The sequence below is a fragment of the Phoca vitulina genome, unplaced genomic scaffold (genome assembly GCF_004348235.1).
Source record: "Phoca vitulina isolate PV1807 unplaced genomic scaffold, GSC_HSeal_1.0 scaffold31, whole genome shotgun sequence".
Classification (NCBI taxonomy): domain Eukaryota; kingdom Metazoa; phylum Chordata; class Mammalia; order Carnivora; family Phocidae; genus Phoca; species Phoca vitulina.
Window position 1 is genome coordinate 17,498,348 of NW_022589734.1, and position 22,646 is coordinate 17,520,993.

The window sequence follows — 22,646 nt, forward strand, 5'->3', positions numbered from 1 at the left end:
CTCCAACACACACACACACACAGGCCTCCTGTACCCCCAACTCCACAAAGACACACACACACACACATACACACAGGGCCCCCCTCCCCCAACACACACACAGGGACCACTCTCAGCCAGACATCACCCACCCCACACAAAGGGCTCTTCCTGAAGGGACCCACGGAATCCGATTTATTATGTAATCCATTCTAGGACTTACACTATATGAGGGAGAAACCTAGCCCCAAGGTGAGGCTTCTAGGAAAAGTAATGACAGCAAGAGCTAAGGTAAAAAATTGTTATTGCAACTTACTAAAACCTAACAGTATTATAACAAAAATACTAAAGCAATTAAAAAAAAAAAGAATTGCCAAAATCCCACATGACCCTGATAACCACAAATATTTTTGTTAAATTCCACTTCTAAAGCAGTATCTTTGGCAGGAACATAATATTCTGGAGCCTTTGGAAACAAAAATCAGGTACTATTCCTGTTGGCTGGTTCTAAATAATCCAAGCCATGGAATGAGAGGAGGGCTTGTTGCCTCTCCCTCTCCCGCAGCCCCTGCTTTTCCCAGTGCAGCCTTTAGACAGCCCATCACTGCAGCAGAGGGTGAAAACCCAAGCCCCCCGCTCCACCCTGTGCTGAAGCAGAACATCAGGTGAGGGGGCAGTGACTCCTGGGGCCTTGAATTTTGAAGAGGCTCCCTCAATACCACTCGGTGAGTCTGCTGAACATTTAGCCTGGAGGAGCACTATTCGAGGGACACCTGGGTGGCTCAGTCGGTGAAGCTACTGCCTTCGGCTCAGGTCATGATCCTGGGGTCGTGGGATCGAGTCCCCAGGTCAGGCACCCTGCTCAGCTGGGAGTCTGCTTCTCCCTCTGCCCCTCCCCCTTCTAGTGCTCTCTCTCAAATAAATCAATAAAATCTTTTTTTTTTTAATTTTTATTTTTTGGATTTTATTTATTTAATTTTATTATGTTAGTCACCATATAATACATCATTAGTTTTTGATGTAGTGAATAAAATCTTTTTAAAAAAAAGAGAGAAGCATGGGGCTCCTGGGTGGCTCAGCCGTTAAGCGTCTGCCTTCGGCTCAGGTCATGATCCCAGCGTCCTGGGATCAAGCCCCGCATCGGGCTCCCTGCTCAGCAGGAAGCCTGCTTCTCCTTCTCCCACTCTCCCTGCTTGTGTTCCTGCTCTCGTTCTCTCTCTCTCTCTGTCAAATAAATAAAAACTTAAAAAAAAAAAAAAAGAAGAAGCACTGTTCGAGGGGGAAGAATCAGCCCTTGGACTTCTCGGAAGAGGGCCTGACAGGCCGATGCAGGCCAGCAGGGCAGGTTCTGCCTGAAGACCAGGGTAGAGGAAGCCAAAGACTTTGAAACAAACGAACGTTTTGTTTCCAAGGACAGTAACCAGTCACTTTACTCTTAGTCTTATGTCGGAGAAAAAAGGGGAAAAAGTCCTTTTTTTTTTTTTTAAATTGTAAGGAATCACTGTTTAGGGTTTTTGCAGTATATGGATGAGTGTGCTGTATAAGTGACCACACACTGAAATTTTAAGGGTTAGTATGGAAAGGAAGTAAAGCTTGTGGGGGAAAAGCCACCAAACTGGAAGAACTTCCTCAACAAAGCAGAGACCGAATGGCAGCACGATGATCTTTCTAGATTATCTTTCTAGTTCTGTCCCAGCTTTGTTCTGCTCCGTCTGGCGCTCCCATACCCCTCGCACAGCTGCAGTGGGGGTGTGGGACCACAACACTGACCCCAAATGGGAAGCAGTGGGGGCGCTCCGGAGCAGAGCCCTCAGAAGTGGACAATCTCTTATTTATATCATTTGCTCTTCTCCTCAGTACCGTGAGCAAACATCCATTTTGTTCCATTAGTTTAGGAATTACACTAAAAAATTAAACTATGGAACTATAAAATGAAACATTCTAATAAACCAAACCGCTAACTTCCAAAGCCCAAACTTCAACTGCTCTGGGCACCAAATGACTTGTTTTTTTAATCCCTTCTGTGATGGGTTCCTCCCTCCCCCCACCCATACCCCTTTTAAACGTGTCTGAAATTGGGATGCATCTGACAATTACTGATGTGAGGCAGTTTAACTGGAAGTATTTTTTTGTAATGACACCTAAACCAATGGTTTCTCTAATAATTATGGAAATTACAGATTTGATAAAACATGATGGATGCTGTCTGGACGCCTTGGGATAGCCAGTAAGAAGCACCACCGGTCCTATATATTCTGTAGTTCCACTCTGACGGAGCCAGCCGGGCAGCGGTGTGAGCGAGCCTGCTCTCCGGGGGACCCATGCTCCGGTCAGTGGCATCTGAGGGAATCCCTCCTACTAAGTCACGACGTGAAGCGCCTCTGGGGGTTGGTGCACAACCAGGCAGGCTCACCAACAGGACAGAACACAAAGGACAGCCTCGGGAATTTATTACCTGGTCACTCTCCGCCGAGGAATGCAGCTGGGCAGGGTCCTGCGGCCCGTCGGCGATACTCTTCTGGTCCATTTTACTGGGTAGGTTTCTTCTACTTGAAAGCTCTCCAGCAGAAGAGTCTGTCAAACCGTCAAAATCTTTCCCATCGGATACACCCATAAACTCTGTGAAAGAATGGTCCTCAAGGATATTTGTGGTGTGTTCTACGGTCACTTCCCCGGGGTAAAATTCTCTGGCTGGCTGGCCATTTCTGCTGGAGCAGGCATCTTGTTCGGAACAGGAGCCAGTCCTACAGAGGATTTGGGGGTTTTTCTCAGGGATGCTTTGGGGCGATGGGCTCCCTTTGGCTAAGGCACTGTTTTCCTTGAGGGGCACCAAAATTATCTTCTCTTTCCCCAAGCCTCTTTCTAGTTCTGTCAACTCTTTGTTTGAGGACGGTCTGAAATCGTGCGCAAGCGACGGTCCGTAATGCTCACTGGAGTCCGTATCCTTTGCCTGCATGGCTAGCTGGTCTGAGCTGTCGCTGGAAGGGACCGCCATGTCAGACAGTGTGGCATTGGAGGCACTGTGGGAAAAGTAGCCGCTGGTAATACTGCTGGTCGTGGGGCTACGGGACACTTCTTTCTCCAAGACCCTTGAGTTCATCAGATCGACTTTAGAAGAAAACCACTCCCTGTTCTCCAAGCTGGCATTGTAAACACTGAAGTCCGCAAACTCCACAGGTACGTAAGGCTGCGAACTTATCAGCTTCCTGTTAAGAGCTTCCAGATCATTTTCCTCCTCCTCAGAGTCCTGTAGTAATGAAGGAAAAGTCACTCATTAGCTCCTTTCAGCGACTTTATTGTCGAGACAGGTTTCAAATATATTCATATTAAAGGCATTCACATTCACATGTTTAGTGTTTTTTTTTTTTCCTTTCTTTCTTTCTGAGTTTGGTTAAATCTTGTCAACTATGGTGCATACAAGTACATTATCCTCAGAGATCTGTGAGCATAAACCCATTATCACCTAATATGGAGGAGATTTATTTCTTTTGTGCTCACTCAGTGCTAATTGGAAATGCTTCCTTCACTGGTTTAAGTGCAGTAGACTTTTAATTAATTTTAATTAATGATTAGTGTTCAGTTGTGATGTTTGCCCTTTTGGAATAAAATGAGGAGGGGGCAGCTGGAGGCAGAGAAAAGCTGTTGCTTCATTTGTCCTTAAAATCCTCACTTTGGGAAGCCAAGCGCAGGTGAGGAAGGTACTTTGTAGAAGGTTTCTGAGCTATTTTATCAGGGGAGAGGGCAGTAAAATCAAGACCTCAACAGTGAAAAGAGTAAAGAACACAATTTCAACACCCATTCCCAGTGTTGTATTAAACATCATAGGGCTGTAAAATACTAACAGTCTTACAGTTAACACTTTCTAGGGGTCTGGAGAAGCATCGTTGGAGGATTTGGCCAGAGGTGAGGAAGGTACTGAGACGTCACTGAAAATCTCCTTTATCAAAGAGCTTTAGAATTCTGTTTGTAAAGACTAGTAAATATGCAGAAGTGGGTATTCTTAACACCCCAGTCTGTCCCTGAATGGATGATTCTTCTGTATTTGGTGGAAAACAGTATAAAGCATGTGGATGTTTTATGTTCAAATAAAAATAAATGATAAATGACGCCTGGCTGGCTCAGTCAGTAGAGCATGTGGCTTTTGATCTTGGGGTTGTGAGTTCGAGCCCCGCATTGGATGTAGAGCTTACTTAAAAAGAAAAAAAAATGATATTACTATCTAGCATTTTAATTACCCTCATAAACATCTGATGACATTGCAAATATTCCTTTCCTCTTACAACATGACTTTCAATGAGTATTCATCAGGCATCCACTATATGCCAGCCATTGTCCTAAGAACTGGGAATACCAGTGTTGAGCAAAAACAGGCACGGTCCCTGCCCTCATGATGTTATGGCTTTGGGTCCTTGCTCTTAGAACAATCCTGGACCCTGATTCAGTGGGTGGAAATTTCTTTTTTTTTTTTTTCAAAGATTTTATTTATTTATTTGACAGTGAGAAACACAGCGAGAGAGGGAACACAAGCAGGGGGAGTGGGAGAGGGAGAAGTAGGCTTCCTGCTGAGCAGGGAGCCCAACGCAGGGCTCGATCCCAGAACCCTGGGATCATGACCTGAGCCGAAGGCAGACGCTTAACGACTGAGCCACCTAGGCGCCCTGGTGGATGGAAGTTTCATTCGGTATAATAACAGGGAGACTGTGAAGACCTGCAACCAAAACATTAACCTTACTCATTAAAGGATCATTTCAAGAGGTTGAGGACAGAGAGAGGATGGGAAAGAGGAAGAAGAGCATGAGCGAAGGATATGTCAGATGGCAGTTCACAAATGAACATCAATTTCATCTGCTGCATTTTATAGTAATAACTTATTATTTATAATATTATAAATATATTATAGGTGCCCCTATAGTAATAATTTCTTTTGCATAAGATGCTAATTACCTAAATCAATACCTTAATGCTCTTCAGTGCTCCTTAGTTTTTAAAATAACTTGAATATACATTACATAAAAGCATCAGGTGTCTTAATTCCATGGCTATTAATCAAAGGTGACTATCAAATATCAGCGATAAAAAATTCCAGAAATTAGCAAAACAAAATTTTGGCAACACTAATCTTGCCATCTTATTTTTAGCTACATTTCACATTAGGTAGCACTGTGAAAAGAGGGGGTGGGGAGAATGCTTGGAAAGGAGCAAAGATTGCACAGAATTGAATCAGTAGCTTTTACCTGTATTTTCTACGTTCTCTACTTGACATGTTTAGACTGAAAACTGAACTTCTAGTGTTTGCATCTTTATATTTCCTTTTTTTTTTCTTTTTAAGTAGGCTCCATGCCCAACGTGGGGCTCGAACTCACTACCTGAGATCAAGAGTCAGAGTTGCATACTCTCCCGACTGAGCCAGCCAGGTGCCCCCCGCCCCCATATTTCCTTCTGATTTAAGCTGGCAAAGAAATATAATTCCCCAAGCCCAGGAGTCTTTGATGCAATTAATTACTGAAAAGTTAGTTGCTGCAAGAAAAACCAAATCTGAATGTGAGAATTAGTAATCTGGGGCTCCTTTTATGCCTGGAGTTATTTCTTCTGAAGACTGAGGAAGGGCCTGTCTCCTAAAATACAGCTTTGCTGAATGAAATATTCAATCATGAATTTATTGTGTAGAAACAGGTGCATGCACATTTGTCAAACACATGAAGATAAAAAATTATTCCTAAAGGATGAGAATGAGCTTAGGAAAAACTGAACAGTCTACAAAACCCCCAAGAGATTAAGTTCCAATAGGGATCAGTACACAGTTGTACACTTGGGATGGGAATGGGAGAAGGGGAATGACCCAAAGAGAGAGGCTAGCGGAGTAGGGACAAGTAATTCCAGAAAAAAGAAAACTTAGTAGAGATGAAACGTTTCCCAACAGGTAAACAGACTGAAGGTTTATCAAGTTATTGCCTTCAAGGGGAAAAAGAGAGCAGTTAATTGGTTCAAACTGTACCTTAAGGGAATCTGGTTAGATAGACCTTCTACTCCAGAAATATTTATCATTGTATCTGAAAGGAGACTAAGCTTAGCACCTTCCTACTATGTCTTAATGATACAAAGAATTAAAACCCTACCTAAAAGTGAAGCATGGAGTCAAGTTCTCAAGCCCTTCTATAGCTACAGTCTTCATGATCTGGTTTTTGCAATTAAGTTTATGCAACTGGTATTTACCTACAGACAAAACAACTTGATTTTAAAAAGGGATCAAAACCCCCACGAAAGCAGTGACTCCCTGCAAGGAGTTTCACTTAATTAAAGTCATTTTCACTTCCACTGGGATGGGGTCTGTGTTGTCCCTTAGGAAGACAGTCTCTTTTTGGAAGGACTGTATTAGCCTAGGGCCCCAGAACTTCTGTCCATGGTACTAAGATGCTGGCAGCCCTTTCTAGAAACAACAGTACCAGGGCAATTGAAACTGCACTATTTTGGGGAGCACCTGGAGTCAGTGGGGTCAGCCCAATTCTGCTGAGGGATGGGGTCTTTGTTCTTATGCTCTCATTAACCTGAGACCCTGAGGCAAGCCACTCATCAAGTCCTTTGTTTCTTCTGTAAAATGGAGAAATAAACCATATGCTGTCTATGCAAGACCCAAGGGAGAAGTGATTTCCTTTACACTCTTCTGCTTCATGACTTAAAAAAAAGATGGACTCCAAAGGCATATTGTCTTTATCTTATTCAAACAAGAGATGAAGTACATTTGTGTATCTTCCCAAATTGATGAGACAACAAACCCTGCTTTAAGAATTAAGGGTAGCTATATAATACTCTATTTTATGTGAAACTGTGAAAAATGATTTCAACCTCCTTTGATCAGACCAAACCACTGATTCACACTTTGATTTTTCAAGAATGGAAAAGGAAGGAGAGTGAATGGGGAACAAAGTAATAAAGCAGTTTATGCCCATTTGTAAGAGGAGAAATAAAATGAAAGCTTCCCGAAGAGAACCAGAACCTCAGAGCAAGCAATTAAGACTGTTAAAATCTACCAAAACATCCTGGAAAAGCTGCTATCTGAAATAAATCAAACAGTTCAATAGTTTCAAAGATGAAGAGTATTGAGACAGATATCTTTCTCTTATTTAAAAAAAATTTTTTTTAGGTTTTATTTATTTAAGCAATTTCTACACCCAACTTGGGGCTGGAACTCAACGACCCAGAGATCAAGAGTCACATGTTCTTCTGACTGAGCCAGCCAAGCACCCTTCTTTCTCATTTTTTTTTTTTTTAATTTTTTTGTTGTTGTTGTTTTGAACCAGATTTCTTTTCTTTTTTTTTTTTTTAAAGATTTTATTTATTTATTTGAGAGAGAGAATGAGATAGAGAGAGCGAGCATGAGAGGGGGGAGGGTCAGAGGGCGAAGCAGGCTCCCTGCCGAACAGGGAGCCCGATGCGGGACTCGATCCCGGGACTCCAGGATCATGACCTGAGCTGAAGGCAGTCGCTTAACCAACTGAGCCACCCAGGCGCCCTTGAGCCAGATTTCTAAGGAGAGTAGAGGCAGATCTCTCAAGATTCCAGCAAGGAAGATGATACCATCAAACCCTGCTCAGCAGACTTCAAGGTGTGTTTGATCACACAAAGCCTAACTGCTTCTTAGGAGTTGCTAAGTTATGAGAAGCTGGTTCTATCCTACCCTCTGCTAGCTGAAAGTCCTGAGATGGGTTTTATCTAAAAACATTACAAGGAAAGTAAATGATGAGGCAAACTCTGTCAACAGTGAAGCCATCTGCTGGGCAGACCCAGAAGGGTCATCCAGCAGTCTCTCAATGGGATGTTCTACCAAAATGTATCAGTAACAGAGGTTTAAATTTAGTAGCCATGCAACATGGTGGCAAGTTCCACGTCAACCAACAGACAGATCCAATAAGCCAGAGAGCCAGAGAGTTTGAAGGGATAACGAACTGGCCACTTGGCCTTTTTTAGCCCATGCCGCAGCTTTATTAACTAAGCGGGGGGAGGTCAAGTAAGTGACTGAGCAGTTCATTAGGATCCAGAGATACATGGGCAGCTGTTGACGTTCACCTCTTCTGCAGTAGGAACTGCGATGGGGACTTGGGATAGAGGGGCCAGGAGAACACAGAGGCAATGGTGGGGAGAGGGACAGAGGTGCGGGGGAAATGGTGTCTTTTCTTCTGTCCTCAGTGGACAGGAGTAATGAGAAGGTCATTTCTGAAGATCCGCTAGCACTCCACGCATGCAGACGGGTGGCCGACCACATCTCCAGGTTAACTTCCTGTTAGGATCACACAGTGTGCATCAGCAGCACGTTTTAGAGCTGTTAGAGGACCTCACACCAATGAGTCCTTGGATGGGGTCAGCCATGCTGCGGGCGGGAGAGGAAATGTCCAGTGCGCTGCCCACAGATCAGACCGCGCACAGACGTGAACATCAAGCAGCTCCGTCTCGCTCGGAGCTGCTTCACTGTTTCAAAGCCCATGAAGCCACAGGAAAGTGAAAGCTGAGACACAAAATAAGACAACTCTTTCCAGACCCGAGAATATGGTTTGTTTGTTTTTTGTGTTTTTTTTACTGAGGTATCATTGATAATTCGAAGTGCCTGGTATACAGCGTCTTAAAAACTACACTCAAATCTATAATTTGAAAACCAAGTGCTGGGGAATGACTGTTTTACAGGCAGTTTCCACCTACCTGTGGATGAAGTACAGATAAGTCATCCCCAAAGCAAGACTGACACCAGCGGGGTTGGGACCTATTTTGCCAGCAAATGAGAACAGGTGACCTGAGATGCCGAGCGGGCGGTGGGGGCGCCAAGGGCTCGTAGCGGGGCTACAAGCTACAGAATAAGCTGGACAAGGGCATCAGGCAACGCGGAAGGAGCTTTCAAACACACCCACGGCTAAGTGCATGATTACTCACTCCAAGTAAGTGCAACTCCTCTAGGTAGATTAACTTCAGAATCTGGGCAATATGCATCGGCACATTAGAAAGATTCACAATCAGTGACGGTGATCTCATTCACACTTTTTAAAGACCAGAACCCGTTAAGAGTGCCCTTTCCCCCTTTTCTAAGCAAGTTGCTACTGAGCAAAAAGATAAATAAAACCGAATGAACACTTAGAAAAAAACCACAGGTCATGGCCACATTCATGCAAGATTTCATTACCGGTGATCACATTTAAAAAAAAAAAAAAAAAAAAAAAAGCAAAGCAAAAAGACCCAGTACATTCTCTTCACATCTCCTACAGGATTTGGATGACCGTCTGTGAAAGGGCCTTAACCCACCACCAGGCAAGACGACAGAAACAGTTCCAGAACTTACAATCTCCTTCTCGTGCTTGCTACTGTGCTCTACTGGTATGCTGCTGCCCTCGCTTCCGGAGGGCACAGTGCAGCCCGGGCTATGTGCCTGAGGTGAAGGCATGCTCTGCAAAGGTTAAGACACACAGATGCATCACATACAGAAGACGCCGACAGCCCAAATACACAGTAAGTACGTGCCAGTTAGAAAAGCAACGCGAACACTTCTACTCCCGGGTGAGGAGTGCACTCTGGCTGCGGTTAAACCACTGATGGACTCCGACGAGACTACACACACCCCACGGCAAATCGCATCCTTGGTTTTATCAACGTAAAAATAAGTAAACAATAAATAAATAAAGCCTGTCATGTTTTCCAAACACCCAGGGAACGGCTCCTTCTCACTTGGAAGAGCCGTAAACGCACAGAAAGGAACATCAAGAGCACCACGCAAGAAACCCCGCCATGACCCCGTGTGACCCACACACGTCCACAGGCACGGCTACTGCCCCCCACGCAACACGATTCTGCTCTACTTTCCACAGTAGAGACGTGCAGCACTTACCTCCTGGCTGAGGAGCGGCCTCGCTTCAAGGGCTATCCTTTTCTTATGTTCCTCCTTTACAGGCATTAAGGGTTTGAAAAACTTTGGTGGCTGGGGAGAGAATGCTTTAAAAGGACTGACTGTTAAGGCGTGGGGGTTCTCTGATGGACAACCTGGGGAAGACAAACAGGCACGGATTGACGGGCACACCGGAAGCACAGTTATCACCTAGCCACGGGAATATCTGGTTCGACAAAGAAATTACCAGGCTAACATTTGGCTAAAGATTAAAACCGGTGTGGGCAAGAGTGGAGATGTAGCTATCAAGTCCCAAAGAGTCAGCATCGAAGAAAGCAGAAACTGAATTTTCCACCTTCTTTTCAAGATCCCCCTGAAGCACTGCCTACTAGACCGATTTCAACTCATGCTGATTTTCTGTTGCTCTGAAATTCCGGAGTCTATTAGCCTTCCATGCATTTGGGCACATTTTCATTGCAATATCTTATTTTCTATGTTTCTCATTCCATAGTTCCATTTCAGGATCTAGAATGGCACCTTATCGTATCTTTCACTGCGTATAGCACGTAGAGGCTCAATAAATATTAAAGGAATGGATACTGTCTGCACTTTTTTGCAAGCCCTGTTTTTCCTCAGGCCACCTTCTCCATATGTCTAAGGAAGAACAATTCTGCTCTCCTGCTCTGACTCATTTCTTACTTTTGTGGAGCCTCTTTCCCTCCTTCTGCATTTTCTTCCCAATTCACTGGTACGATGTCATTTAGTAGCCAAATACATGGTGTAAGGTAACAGAACTGATTCACGTTTTCAAAGAATACTATTCGTCTCAGGGCACTGGGAGATTATACTGTTAGGTAATAATGCTGTCACTGCTCAGACTCATTTCTGGTACCATTTTTGAAACTGCTTTAGGAATCAAAAAATTCTCGTAAAAACTCTTTTGAGTACAAAAAAGCATTACACAGGTAGATATTCTTTTGGTAAAAAATGAAGTCTAACCACAACATAATAAGATTTGTTTTTGTCTCAAAAGGGACTTCAAATTCAGGAAATGGTGTGGGAAAAATGATTTGAAAATTCTGAAGTGCTACACAAAAAGCCTATTATTATCTGGATGATATACCGGATCCAAAAGCAAAAAGAAATCAAGTAAGTGGACAGGACATGTTCTCTTCAAGGATACAGTTTAGAATCATCCAGCACATTAGAATTTCAGGTGCCTATCTTATTAAATGCCACCTACAAAAGAACTTCCCCCCATGCTTTTCCTAAGAAATTATAAAGAAAGAACACAGAAAAACAATCTCACCACTACTTTCTTTACTCCTTCGAGGCGAATCCCTGGGTAAAGTTCCGTAACAGGCTATATCTTGGTAACTGGAGCTATAGTCAGACATGTCTAATTGGTTCTCTAGCCAACCCTACAAGGGAAAGATACGGGTTAGCTGTAATTAAGTCCCTTTAAAATGAGAAGTGAAGCCCAGATTTGAGTTTTTTCCTATTTTTTAATGGCAGTACGTGCTCTTCTTTCTTTTATTTTTATTATAAAGTATTTCAAACATACAGAAAAGTATGAATGGCTGAATAATATGACAAATACTGTCATACCCAGGATAGAGCTAGAGTTTTAATGTTAATAATCCTATCATATTTGTCCAAGATTTAATAAAATCATAACAAATGGAGTAAAATCCCCTGAATCCCTAAGGTCCCACCCATTTTCCTCCCTCCCCTGCAAAGGGAGCCACCTTGATAAATTTGGTATGTATCTAGGGTGACTGCATAATTTACAGACCACAGTGAAACGCTTTTTGGAGTGAATGGGTTCCACTAATAATTTCGCCTGGGTAGCAGGCATACGCTAGGACTGCCCCAGGCAAACCAGACCTGAGATTTAAAAGGATCAAACTGGCATAAGATATTGGTACACTAAGGAAAGAAAACTCCATTTGTGTATCATATAAACTTATTTAATCTTACGCAACTTCTCAGGAGTTGGCTGCCTAAAAGACTAGATTTTAAACTTCTTGATGACATAATCCATGTTTTACTCTTTGAATCACTCAGTCCCTCACATAATAACGTAAATATAATATACACTCCAAGCAATATTTGCTGAGAAAGGTCATGTTGCAAAATATCCTTAATTTTAGATACCTAAGTTGCCTAGTTGAATTAATTTTGATTTTGCGATGGTAGATATAATACTTTTTTTTCCTTTTTTGTTTGTTTTTTTAAATTCACATATAATGTGTTATTGGTTTCAGAGGAACAGGTTTGTGATTCATCAGTCTTTTTTTTTTTTTTTTTTAAAGATTTTATTTATTTATTTGACAGAGAGAGAGAGAGAACAGGAGGCAGAGGCAGGCAGAGGCAGAGGGAGAAGCAGAGTCTCCCCGCTGAGCAGGGAGCCCGATGTGGGGCTCGATCCCAGGACCCTGGGATCATGACCCGAGCCGAAGGCAGTGGCTCAACCGACTGAGCCACCAGGCGCCCCTGTGATTCATCAGTCTTATATAACACCCAGTGCTCATTATAACACACACCCTCCTTAATGTCCATCACTCAGTTACCCCATCCCCCTATCCCCCTCCCCTCCAGCAAACCTCAGTTGATATAATACTTTCTTAAATCACTGAATGAGACCCATAAACACACAGATGTTCAATTTGGTGTAGTACTATGCTGGTATGGAAAATATGCTAGGTACAATGTTAACACTGAGTGCATAGCAATTTCACATCAAGTATTTGAACCTGGAAATGGACGCGTGGAGACAATAACCAGCATAAGATTAAGATGGGAAGTCCTGAGATTTTAAAAACACCAAGATACCCTAACTTTTCAGACTTCGATTCTGCTAGTAACCTAGCCATGCCCACACCACAGGTGCACACCTTATCATCTTCATCAAAGCCAGAAAGGTCTGGTCGACTGGAGGAGACCTGTAAGAGAGCCATGGTTTCATCAATGTGGTTTATGTATTTAACATAAATTACACAGAAATATAGAAATGTAATGTCACATTTACAGTTGAAGCCTGTATGAATAGCCTCAACTCCCTCTTCATTCTATAATCCTCAGGAATAAGAACCACACTAAATTTGGGGTTGATTATTTCCATACAGGCTTTGTATAGTTCTTATATTCATAAAATTGATTTATATATAAAAATATATGCACATATTATATATAAATATAATGTATATGCACATGTAATATATATTTTGCGTATTTTTATCGTTAAAATAAGTGGTATCTCACCATACATGGTCTTTTTCATTAGTTTCAGAATTTATTTGTTCTATTCTAGATAGGTATCTAAGCTGCTTCTAATTTTTCTCTATTACAAACTCTGATAAAATAGATTATTATTATTGTCCCTAAGTATCACTCTAGCTGTATCCCACAATGACTGACATGTATACCATTTCAACATTATTTAGTTCTAAATCCATCCTATGTTTCTTTTTTATTCTAAGTTTATTTATTTATTAATTTAAGTAATCTCTACATCCAACAAGGGGCTCGAACTCACCACCCCAAGACTGAGGATCGCATGCTCTGATTGAGTCAGCCAGCCAGGAGCCGCCTCCTACGTTTCTATGAGGAGCTCTAAAGGGTATGTGAAGGCCTGGAATCTCTGGGCTGTAGATAACGCATATGCACCTTCAATTCTGCTCTTCCATAGCAATTCTGGGGTTAGCTTATGAAATCCTATAAGAAATTATGCTGGGAATTTATAGATTAGTTTAAGGAGATGTGCCAATTTTTTGGATACTGTGTGTTCCCATCAATGAGCACAGTCTCTCTTTCTGTGAGTTTACGCTTTATTTATGGTGATGGCTGTATTCAGATTTGGTTTTTGTAAGAAAATTCCATTTTGTTGAAGCTTGTTTTACATTTACTGCTATAACATTATTCATAGTTTGCTCTTACACTGTCTAAATCTTTGTCCTCTCTGTCATGATACGTCCCTTTTTACTGTCAATAATATTGAAATTAATATCCCAATATTTTCTCTCCTTCCCCAATTAATCTTAACTAGAAGTCAGTCAGTCAATTTGACCAGTCTTTTCAAAAAGCCCACTTTTCAGCTTTGCTGATTCTATTGTTGGTTTTCTATTTCATACATCTCTGTTCTAATCTTCATACACCTTCTTTGAATTTATTATAATTCTGCTCTAGTATTATTACCTTTAAAATTTTTTTATTCTGATTTTGTTTTTTTGATTTAAAAATCTTTTGTCCATAAATACTTCTCTGTGAATCTCTAAAAAATACATTATTCCTCCTCCCTTTAAAAAAACCATAACCACAGGGGTCCTGCCTGGCTCAGTTGGAGGAGCGTGCGACTCTTGAGTCATGAGTTCAAGCCCCATGTTGGATGTAGAGATTACTTAAAAAAATAAAATCTTAAAACAAAAACAAAACTAGAATATCATTATCACATTGTAAAAAATTAAATGATTCCTAGATAGTAACCGATATCCCCCAGTGTTCAAATGTCTCAGACACATTGTCAGTTAATTCTGAATCAGGATCACAATAGTTCACACGTTTTCCTTTTTCTATGTCATTTGTTCCTATAAAGTTTCCCTTTGCTAATGGAGTTCCTTTGGTGTCACTTAACATTCTCTTCTGTCCCTCGTAAATATCAGCAGTCAGATTCAGAGTCTTGATCAGATGTAGGTTCATTTTCTAGGGGGCTAGGGGTGGGGACAGAATACTCCTTTAGGTGATCTGTCTTTACCTTTTAGCACAGATGTTTCCCTCCATGTTTTTTACTCTTCTTTTTAATACAAGATCCACACATCCCTAACAGTGGCTCTTGTTCTTTCATTTTTCTCTACTGTCTAGCATTCGGCAGTAGAAATGGAATAATAGGGAACTCAGAGCCTAGTTTCCCTCTAAGTACTTCACCTGCATCCCACAAGCACTGATGTGTGTACCAGTTTCTATTTTTCAGTTTACACTGCATGAGTCTCTTATTATCAGTTTCTAAATAACCGCACTGTGGTCAGAAGTAAACTGTATGTACACCACTATAGGATGCGCTGGGACTGGCTCTGTGGCCTGCTCTGAAACAACGTTTATATACGTTCACCATGTTTTTAATCATTTCCTGGCAATTCTGGAGAGGAGCAAGGTAATGATACTGTGCCCTTCCTTGGGAGGATCTTTTATTCTGCTGCTTCTGGAGAAGAGACTGCTTTGAAATTGTCCGTGCACTAGTTTGTCCCGGGACCGTGTCCCCTCCACTAAGCAGTTCCTGTCAATTGGATTTTCTACATGAACTGGTTAAGAATGAGAATCAAATGGTCAACGGAGAGACCACGGACCAGGGACGCGTGGACACGGAGGTACCCAGCGCCCTATCACACTGACGGGCAGCACAGGAAAATCCACCAGGGCGACGAGGACAGAGCAGCACCCAGCCAGGTGCCATAGCGGACTCTGCCACCCTTAAACCAACTACGTTCCATTTAGGTCTCAAGAAACGTCTTTCAAGGACATAACTTTCTGAAGAGAAATCCAGAAGATTCCACTAAAGGCGCAGGCATGGGATCGTAACTGCACTCTCTGGTGTGTTTCCCTGGGAGAGAGGAGAGGCTTAGCTGTCCGGGATGCCCACGCCAGGACCCACGTGCCCCCCTCAAACCCTGAGACACGTCACAGAAGCAACAGACCCTCCACAGGGGGTGCTCACATTATGAACGTTCGGTGTGCTGAGACTCCTCCTCAGGTGCCGAGCTTTGGTGGACAGAGCTTCTTTGACCGTGACCGCCTGCAAAGGTCAAGGTAACATTTGTTTTTCCCCCTCTGATGACAAATAATATATGTTTGTTGTGGAAGGTTTAGAAAATATAGAAAGACACATCATTTTAATGCCACACTCCCTCCCATAGTTACAAAAGCTGGACTCTTATGGTCCCCACTAATTTCTCTTTCCTTAATCTACCAAAAATGCTTTCCATACACAAAACCAGGACAACTGCTGAACTAAAGACATTTATGTGGTAGATTTTTTACAGAGGTAGACAGAGAAAACAGAGAAGAAATACCCCTAACAATAGATCTCATTTGCAAAATGACCATCAACTTTTATGCTGTTTGTGTTTTATTCACGCAGCAATTTCGGGGGGATTTCCACTAAAGGCAGATTTTTCTGACAGATGCCAATCTTAGTCCTCTTGTTGCTCACAATGCACTTTCCATGAACTTCAACTGCTGCTTCTGTGGATGACAACTCCTGTCTCAGAGTCCCACTGCCCAGTGGGTTAGTTTCACGGGAATGTCCTGCTACTGTTGCAGAAGTTAACCTAGACCCCCAAAATTAGGGAAATAGTAACAGCATGTGGCTAAGCACATGGACTCTGGAGTCAAGCCTTCCTGGTTTACAACCAACTTTGTACCAACTTAGCGGTGTAGCCTTGGGCAGGCTAGCTAACTTCCGCCGGCCTCAATTTTCTCACTCAGAAAAGGAGATTCTGACAGTGTCTATCTCCCTAGCAGGGCCATCTTGAAGATTAAATGAAAGAATGCTATCTAAATTACTTGGGCAGAGTGCTTAAGTAGAAGGTACTGAATAGAATGCAGACATTATTTTCATTTTTGCTACTTTGTCTGAAGAGACTGCTACTCAAGTTTTCCTTCTCTGACAGATGCAGAGGGAAGGTGTTTGGTAAATAAATTCGTCCTTGTCCACGTGGCGGTGGGGAGGCTAGTGCTCTCGCCCTCCGGCCCGGACGCTGGTTCTACTCGCCTGCCGGAGCCGTTCAAGGCTCAGGATGTTCTCCACCTGCAGCACGCCGCGCGTGTACTTCTCTATGTAGGTCTCCCCGTCGGAAGCGCCTTCGTTCTCGCTCCTTGCTGCCATGAGAGCTAGTGTCTCCCGGTCCTCAATCTCCTCTGTTGCCTGAAGGGACAAGAAGACAATTCACTTTCTTTCTCTCTTTTTTTTTTTTAATTACAATACTTTCATGTGAACAATATTTTTATCCAAATTGTGGTGAGAAAATGATTTAGAAGTTCTAAGAATCAACACATTCTCTAACACTTCTATTTCGATATTTTTAAAAAGTAATGTATATTTACCTTTGGTATATTGGATACTATTTCATAGGTTACACCACAGGAATAAAATATATTCTTCAATGATATTCTCCTCTTCAGACTCTGGGTGAAGCTCTGGTAGGAAAGGAAAGCTGAATTAAGTGATGTGAAATACGTAAGTTATTCAGCATTTTACAAATTGTAGAAGCATTATCAAGTACTATGTTTTTGATACACATACAACAACTCAGAAAAACAGAACTGAAAAATCCTTGTCTCTGACCCTGAAGGACAACAGTGTCCTTCATTTGGGGATTACAGGATTTGTAGTCCATTCAGGGATTTTGGGGGTTGTGCTTCTTTCTCATTGGCAGCCTTCCTTTTGATCTTGATAGGGTTATTTATTTATTTTAAAGATTTATTATTTTTTTTAAAAAGATTTTATTTATTTCTTGCCGTGTCAATTTTTGCCATTCTAACTGGTGTAAGGTGGTATCTCAATGTGGTTTTGATTTGAATTTCCCTGGTGGCTAATGATGATGAACATTTTTTCACGTGTCTGTTAGCCATTTGTATGTCTTCTTTGGAGAAGTATCTGTTCATGTCTTCTGCCCATTTTTTGACTTGATTATTTGTTATTTGGGTGTTGAGTTTGAGAAGTTCTTTATAGATCTTGGAAATCAGCGCTTTGTCTGTAGTGTCATTTGCAAATATTTTCTCCCATTCTGTGGGTTGCCTCTTTGTTTTGTTGAGACTATGGACTCCAAGAAACAGACTGAGGGTTCCAGAGGGGAGGGGGGAGGGGGGATGGGTTAGCCTGGTGATGGGTATTAAAGAGGGCACGTACTGCATGGAGCACTGGGTGTTATACGAAAACAATGAATCGTGGATCACTACATCAAAAACTAATGATGTAATGTATGGTGATTAACATAATAAAATTATATTAAATTAAAAAAAAGATTTTATTTATTTATTTGAGAGAGGAAGACAGAGAAAGAGAGCACTAGCGGTGGGGAGGGGCAGAAGGAGAGGGAGAAGCAGACTGTCCGTGGAGCAGGGAGCCCGATGCAGGACGCAATCCCAGGACCCTGGGACCATGACCTGAGCTGAAGGCAGACACTTAACGACTAAGCCACCTATTTATTTTAGAGAGAGAGAGCGCACAAGCAGGAAGGACAGAAGGAGGAGAGAGAATCTCAAGCAGAGTTGGACGCTCAATTGCCTGCACCACCCAGGCGCCCCATGATCTTGATAGGGTTTAATCAATCCTCGTATAGAAGAAAACTGGAGAGGGTCCATTTTGTTGGCAATACCTGTGGGACGAGATCTGGGAAGCAGCAAGGATTTATTTTGGGCCTGCCCCTTGTCCTGTTTTGTCACTAAACTGCTTGGCTTGGCACTTAGCCTTTTTCAAACAGTGACGTCATAGCTCCACTGCCTCCTAGGCTTATGGGTCTCAAACCGGCCAAGGGGGAAGGTCCTTTGGTGGGTGACATCCACCTGTGCTGTCCTCATGCCCCGTTATCTGCGGTCAATAAGAATCAGGCTGTAACTTGGCTAGTGTGGTGACAATTTGCACGTCCACTGTATCAGCACCACAAAACCCGGCTCGGCTTTATGACAGAGGGAAGAAAGAAACTTTGAGCTCATATAGGCAAGAATCAGACCCCATTACTACCTGTTTGTTGTAAATATTGGCTGCAATCCGTTTTCGTAATACTAACTCCATAGCAGCCGGGTGGCTGAGCTGGACCGTGGTTTTCACTATCAGGTAAATCCTTTCGTTCTGCGGTGTGACTCTATTCAGGTGAACGGAATCATGCACTGAGGAGTCCCAGGAGGCTGTGGCTGAAACCTAAGAACAGGAGAAGGGTTGGGGACAGGGAAAAGACCCAGCTCAGGGGCTGAGGTTTGACATCACACATGAGAGCGAGAAGAGAAACGCAACCCCACTGAATCATATGTGTTTCTCCTCACTTTTTCTGAGCGACAACACACATTCAACTTTTTAAAGCCCCCAGTCCTCGCCCCCAAAGCAGACCACAGCAGTTTAACGGGAAGATAGGCCCATAGGCAGGTGCACTCATCTGAAGCCCAGGAAGAGAACCATAAGGGTCAATTACCTCCTCATCACTGTGCTTTATGATGGGCAGGTAGAAAAACTGGCTGCCGTGCTCCTTGGGCAGGATGGAGTTGACGCCCGACGCGTGGGGGCCCACGAGCTGCTCATTAGCACTGAGGTCATCAGCTGACCACGTCCAGGGCACAGAAACAGAAGTGGAAGGAAAAGTCACTTTTTAAGCAAGCACTGAAAATTTTTATTTTATTATTATTATTTTTTAAAGATTTTATTTATTCATTTGACAGAGAGAGACAGCGAGAGAGGGAACACAAACTGGAGGAGTGGGAGAGGGAGAAGCAGGCTTCCCGCTGAGCAGGGAGCCCGATGCAGGGCTCGATCCCAGAACTCTGGGATCGTGACCTGAGCCAAAGGCAGATGCTTAACCGACTGAGCCACCCAGGCGCCCCAGCACTGAAAATTTTTAAATATGCTTTCCACAGATGACTTTTTGCACTTTCATTTTTTTCTTTCCTTTCTTATCCCACAGTGGAAATAGAGATGCTAATTCCTCACAATAGGTCTTATCCTTTCCAGAAACAACTATGAGAGCCAAAAAGGTACCCCATGAGTCTCTAATAAAAGAGACAAATATACTCCATACGCAATCCTAGGAGCAGAGATTTTCTCTACAAAAACACAGCTGAGACTCCTGCTTTCTGAGGTCAAATCCCCATGTAACCTGGTGTCACGCTTGCGTTCTACTTATACAACTTACACATGATTAGAGATTTGAACAGCTAAATGATCAATCTGGAATCAAGTTCCAAGCACTTGGGAGAAATACAAAGATCATCATCTTCCAATGCCCTAAGCCATGTGGGATTCACCCTTCATAAATTTCTATACGTGGTCATCCAACCATTGTGCGTATCCCTCCAACAATAACAGGGAGCCCATCGCTTCATGAGGCACACGTCCTACTTCCAGGATCTTAAACAACTCTTCCTAGGAAGAGCCAAAGTCACCCTCCCCAGGGTCCTCCCTCCAAAAGACAGGTTTCCAGGCTGTGTTTTGAGATTCCAGGGGCCGTGTGCGGAAGAGCTTGCCTGAGCCCGCCCATCACCCCACTTGGCAACTCTGCCTTTGTAGTCTACATACAGGCTTCCATTTAAGATTTCATTCTGAAAGTGGATTTTCCTGCTAAAATACACTGAGGACCATCATTCTTGGTTCACACAGGTTCAATCCAATCGCTACAGTAAAGAACAACCCTTAATGCAGGGTTTACAGTGTAATCACATTCTGGCATCGGCGCTATGGCAGAGGGGGGATGGGGGGAATGGCACTAATCAGAAATGCAGATTCCTAGGGCCCCGCAAGCCTAAAGGTTCAGAATCTCTGAGGGTGATTACTTTCTCAGGTAATTCTTGTGTCCATTGATGTCTCCCAACTGTAACTGTTTTGACATTTTTTGTGTGACATTTTTGAGTTACGACATCTCTCTCATAACTCTATGAGAGAGAGTTATCTCTCGTAATTTTTTTTTTTTAAGATTTTATTTATTCATTTGAGACACAGAGATACAGAGAGAGAGAGAGAGCATGAGCAGTGGGAGAGGCAGAGGGAGAGGAAGAAGCAGACTTCCTGCTGAGCCAGGAGCCCGATGTGGGACTCGATCCCAGGACCCTGGGATCATGACCTGAGCTGAAGGCAGTCACTTAACCAACTGAGCCACCTAGGCGCCCCTCTCTCGTAACTCCTTTTTTTTTTTTTTTTTTTTTAAAGATTTTATTTATCTGAGAGAGAGAGAAAGAGCACGGGCAGGGGGAGCAGCAGAGGGAGAGGGAGAAGTAGACCCCCCGCCGAGCAGGGAGCCCGATGCAGGGCTCGATCCCAGGACCCTGGGATCATGACCCGAGCTGAAGGCAGACGCCCAACCGACTGAGCCACCCAGGCGCCCCTCTCGTAACTCTTTTTAAGACTAAATATCCACTTCTCTCTTCCAGTGATGCTACACGTCAAGGTTTATACATTTGGTTGGACTAAAAATGTCACCTAGACACAGCATATGAGTGATTAGAAAAGTCATTTAAGGAATCAAAATCAGGTGGGTCTGAAAAGATTACAAACCTAAATGAAACGCAAGGGCCCCTCGAACACGGATCTGCTTACCGTTCAGATCAAGGAAGAGAACCGGTATGTGAGTTTCCATTCCAGGTGGTGGGACCCTAAATTTAACAACAAAATTTAATCACAACAAATACGTGTTTTACATTGTGTTAGATGATCAAACACCACAGAGGCACGGAAGCGGAAAAGAACCACTATGGGGACAGAGATTCTATTCATGAAATATCTGCACTTTTTTTTTTTTTTTAAGATTTTATTTGAGAGAGAGTGAAAGCAAGCACAAGCAGGAGGGGGTAGCAGGCAGAGGGAGAAGCAGACTCCCCACTGAGCAGGGAGTCCAATGCAGGGCTCAATCCCAGGACCCTGAGATCATGACCTGAGCTGAAGGCAGATGCTTAACTGACTAAGCCACCCAGGCACCCTATTTGCAGATCTCTTGATGTCCCTGTTAACACACATCATGAGAATTATGTGACTTCCATAAAGAACCACCAGTTATATAAATCAGATGTAATTAATTGAAACAAAGATTATTTGATGGCTTTCTAGAAATAGTCCTAGTGATGGGAAAAAGGGAAGGGATGCTGTTAAGAGTAGAGACAGGGGACAGGATCAGAACCCAGAAGAAGTAAACAAAAAAGACAACACTGAAAAAGCTTAGAGTATGAAAGACCTATTAAAGGAGGAAGGGTTGTCTATGAAAAAGACCAAAGAAGTGTTTTATCAAAAACTGGCCCATATGCATCTGAGTCACCGGGGGGGGGGGGGGGGGGGGGGGAGGCTCTGAAAATGAAAAGTCCTGGGCCCATCCTTCCTCTTGTAAATCAAAATAACGAGGGACAGGACCCAGGACTCCACATTTTACAAACAGTCAAGATGGCCTGAAGTTTGGAAATGGCTCAAACGAAAGTGACTGGGCTAAGGAGAAGGGCTGTCTAGACAGGGCCTCAGGGAGCAGAACAAGACTGGGAATGAGGTGGCCGTCTGCAACCATGTGGCTGGCAGACAGACGGCGCGTGTGCCCTGCAGGACTCCGGGACTGTGGGAGAAACATCAGGTCACAAATTATGTGCCAGAAAATTCAGATTTGCTGGTTTCATAACACTATCAACTCCATTATACTTCCCTTTATCATTATAGACGCAAATAACAGCACTGATGCTTCTGCGCCTACCCTAAAGAGACTATCTGGGCATGTACACCCTCTGTTCAAAAGGAGTCTGATTTCTCCTAAATGCCCAGGACATACTCTTGTAATAAGAATGAGAACGAGAATAAGCAGCAGGAGTAGTTACCACTTAACAAATGGGCACCAACAAGGTGTTTTTAATATATTATCTCTAATCCTTTCAACAGTACCAAAAACGGGGCTCCATTCATAGATTAAGAATAAAGCCTTGGGGGTGCCTGGTGACTCAGTCGGTTGAGCATCTGCCTTCGGCTCAGGTCATGATCTCGGGTTCCTGGGATCGAGCCCCGCATCGGGCTCCCTGCTCTGCTTCTCCCTCTCCCTCTGCTCCTCCCCACTGCACTTGCTCTCTCTCTCAAATAAAT

At 43.1% G+C, this 22,646-nt stretch overlaps 1 protein-coding gene across 5 annotated transcripts in view; it reads right to left on the bottom strand.

The window, feature by feature from the left end:
* The window catches only part of KIF13A (kinesin family member 13A), a 211,714-nt gene that overhangs the window by 2,778 nt on the left and 186,290 nt on the right, over positions 1–22,646 (bottom strand). For 3 of the 5 annotated variants that reach the window (XM_032424918.1, XM_032424917.1, XM_032424920.1), the window contains 11 exons: positions 21,135–21,190; positions 19,024–19,148; positions 18,579–18,755; positions 16,940–17,032; positions 16,608–16,760; positions 15,552–15,629; positions 12,739–12,786; positions 11,151–11,262; positions 9,845–9,996; positions 9,302–9,406; positions 2,435–3,226 (listed from right to left, as the gene is read on the bottom strand). In XM_032424918.1, the coding sequence (XP_032280809.1) occupies positions 2,435–3,226; positions 9,302–9,406; positions 9,845–9,996; positions 11,151–11,262; positions 12,739–12,786; positions 15,552–15,629; positions 16,608–16,760; positions 16,940–17,032; positions 18,579–18,755; positions 19,024–19,148; positions 21,135–21,190 (1,891 nt within the window). The remainder of the gene's footprint in view (positions 1–2,434; positions 3,227–9,301; positions 9,407–9,844; positions 9,997–11,150; positions 11,263–12,738; positions 12,787–15,551; positions 15,630–16,607; positions 16,761–16,939; positions 17,033–18,578; positions 18,756–19,023; positions 19,149–21,134; positions 21,191–22,646) is intronic. The other 2 variants (XM_032424921.1, XM_032424919.1) reach the window with 1 other exon arrangement.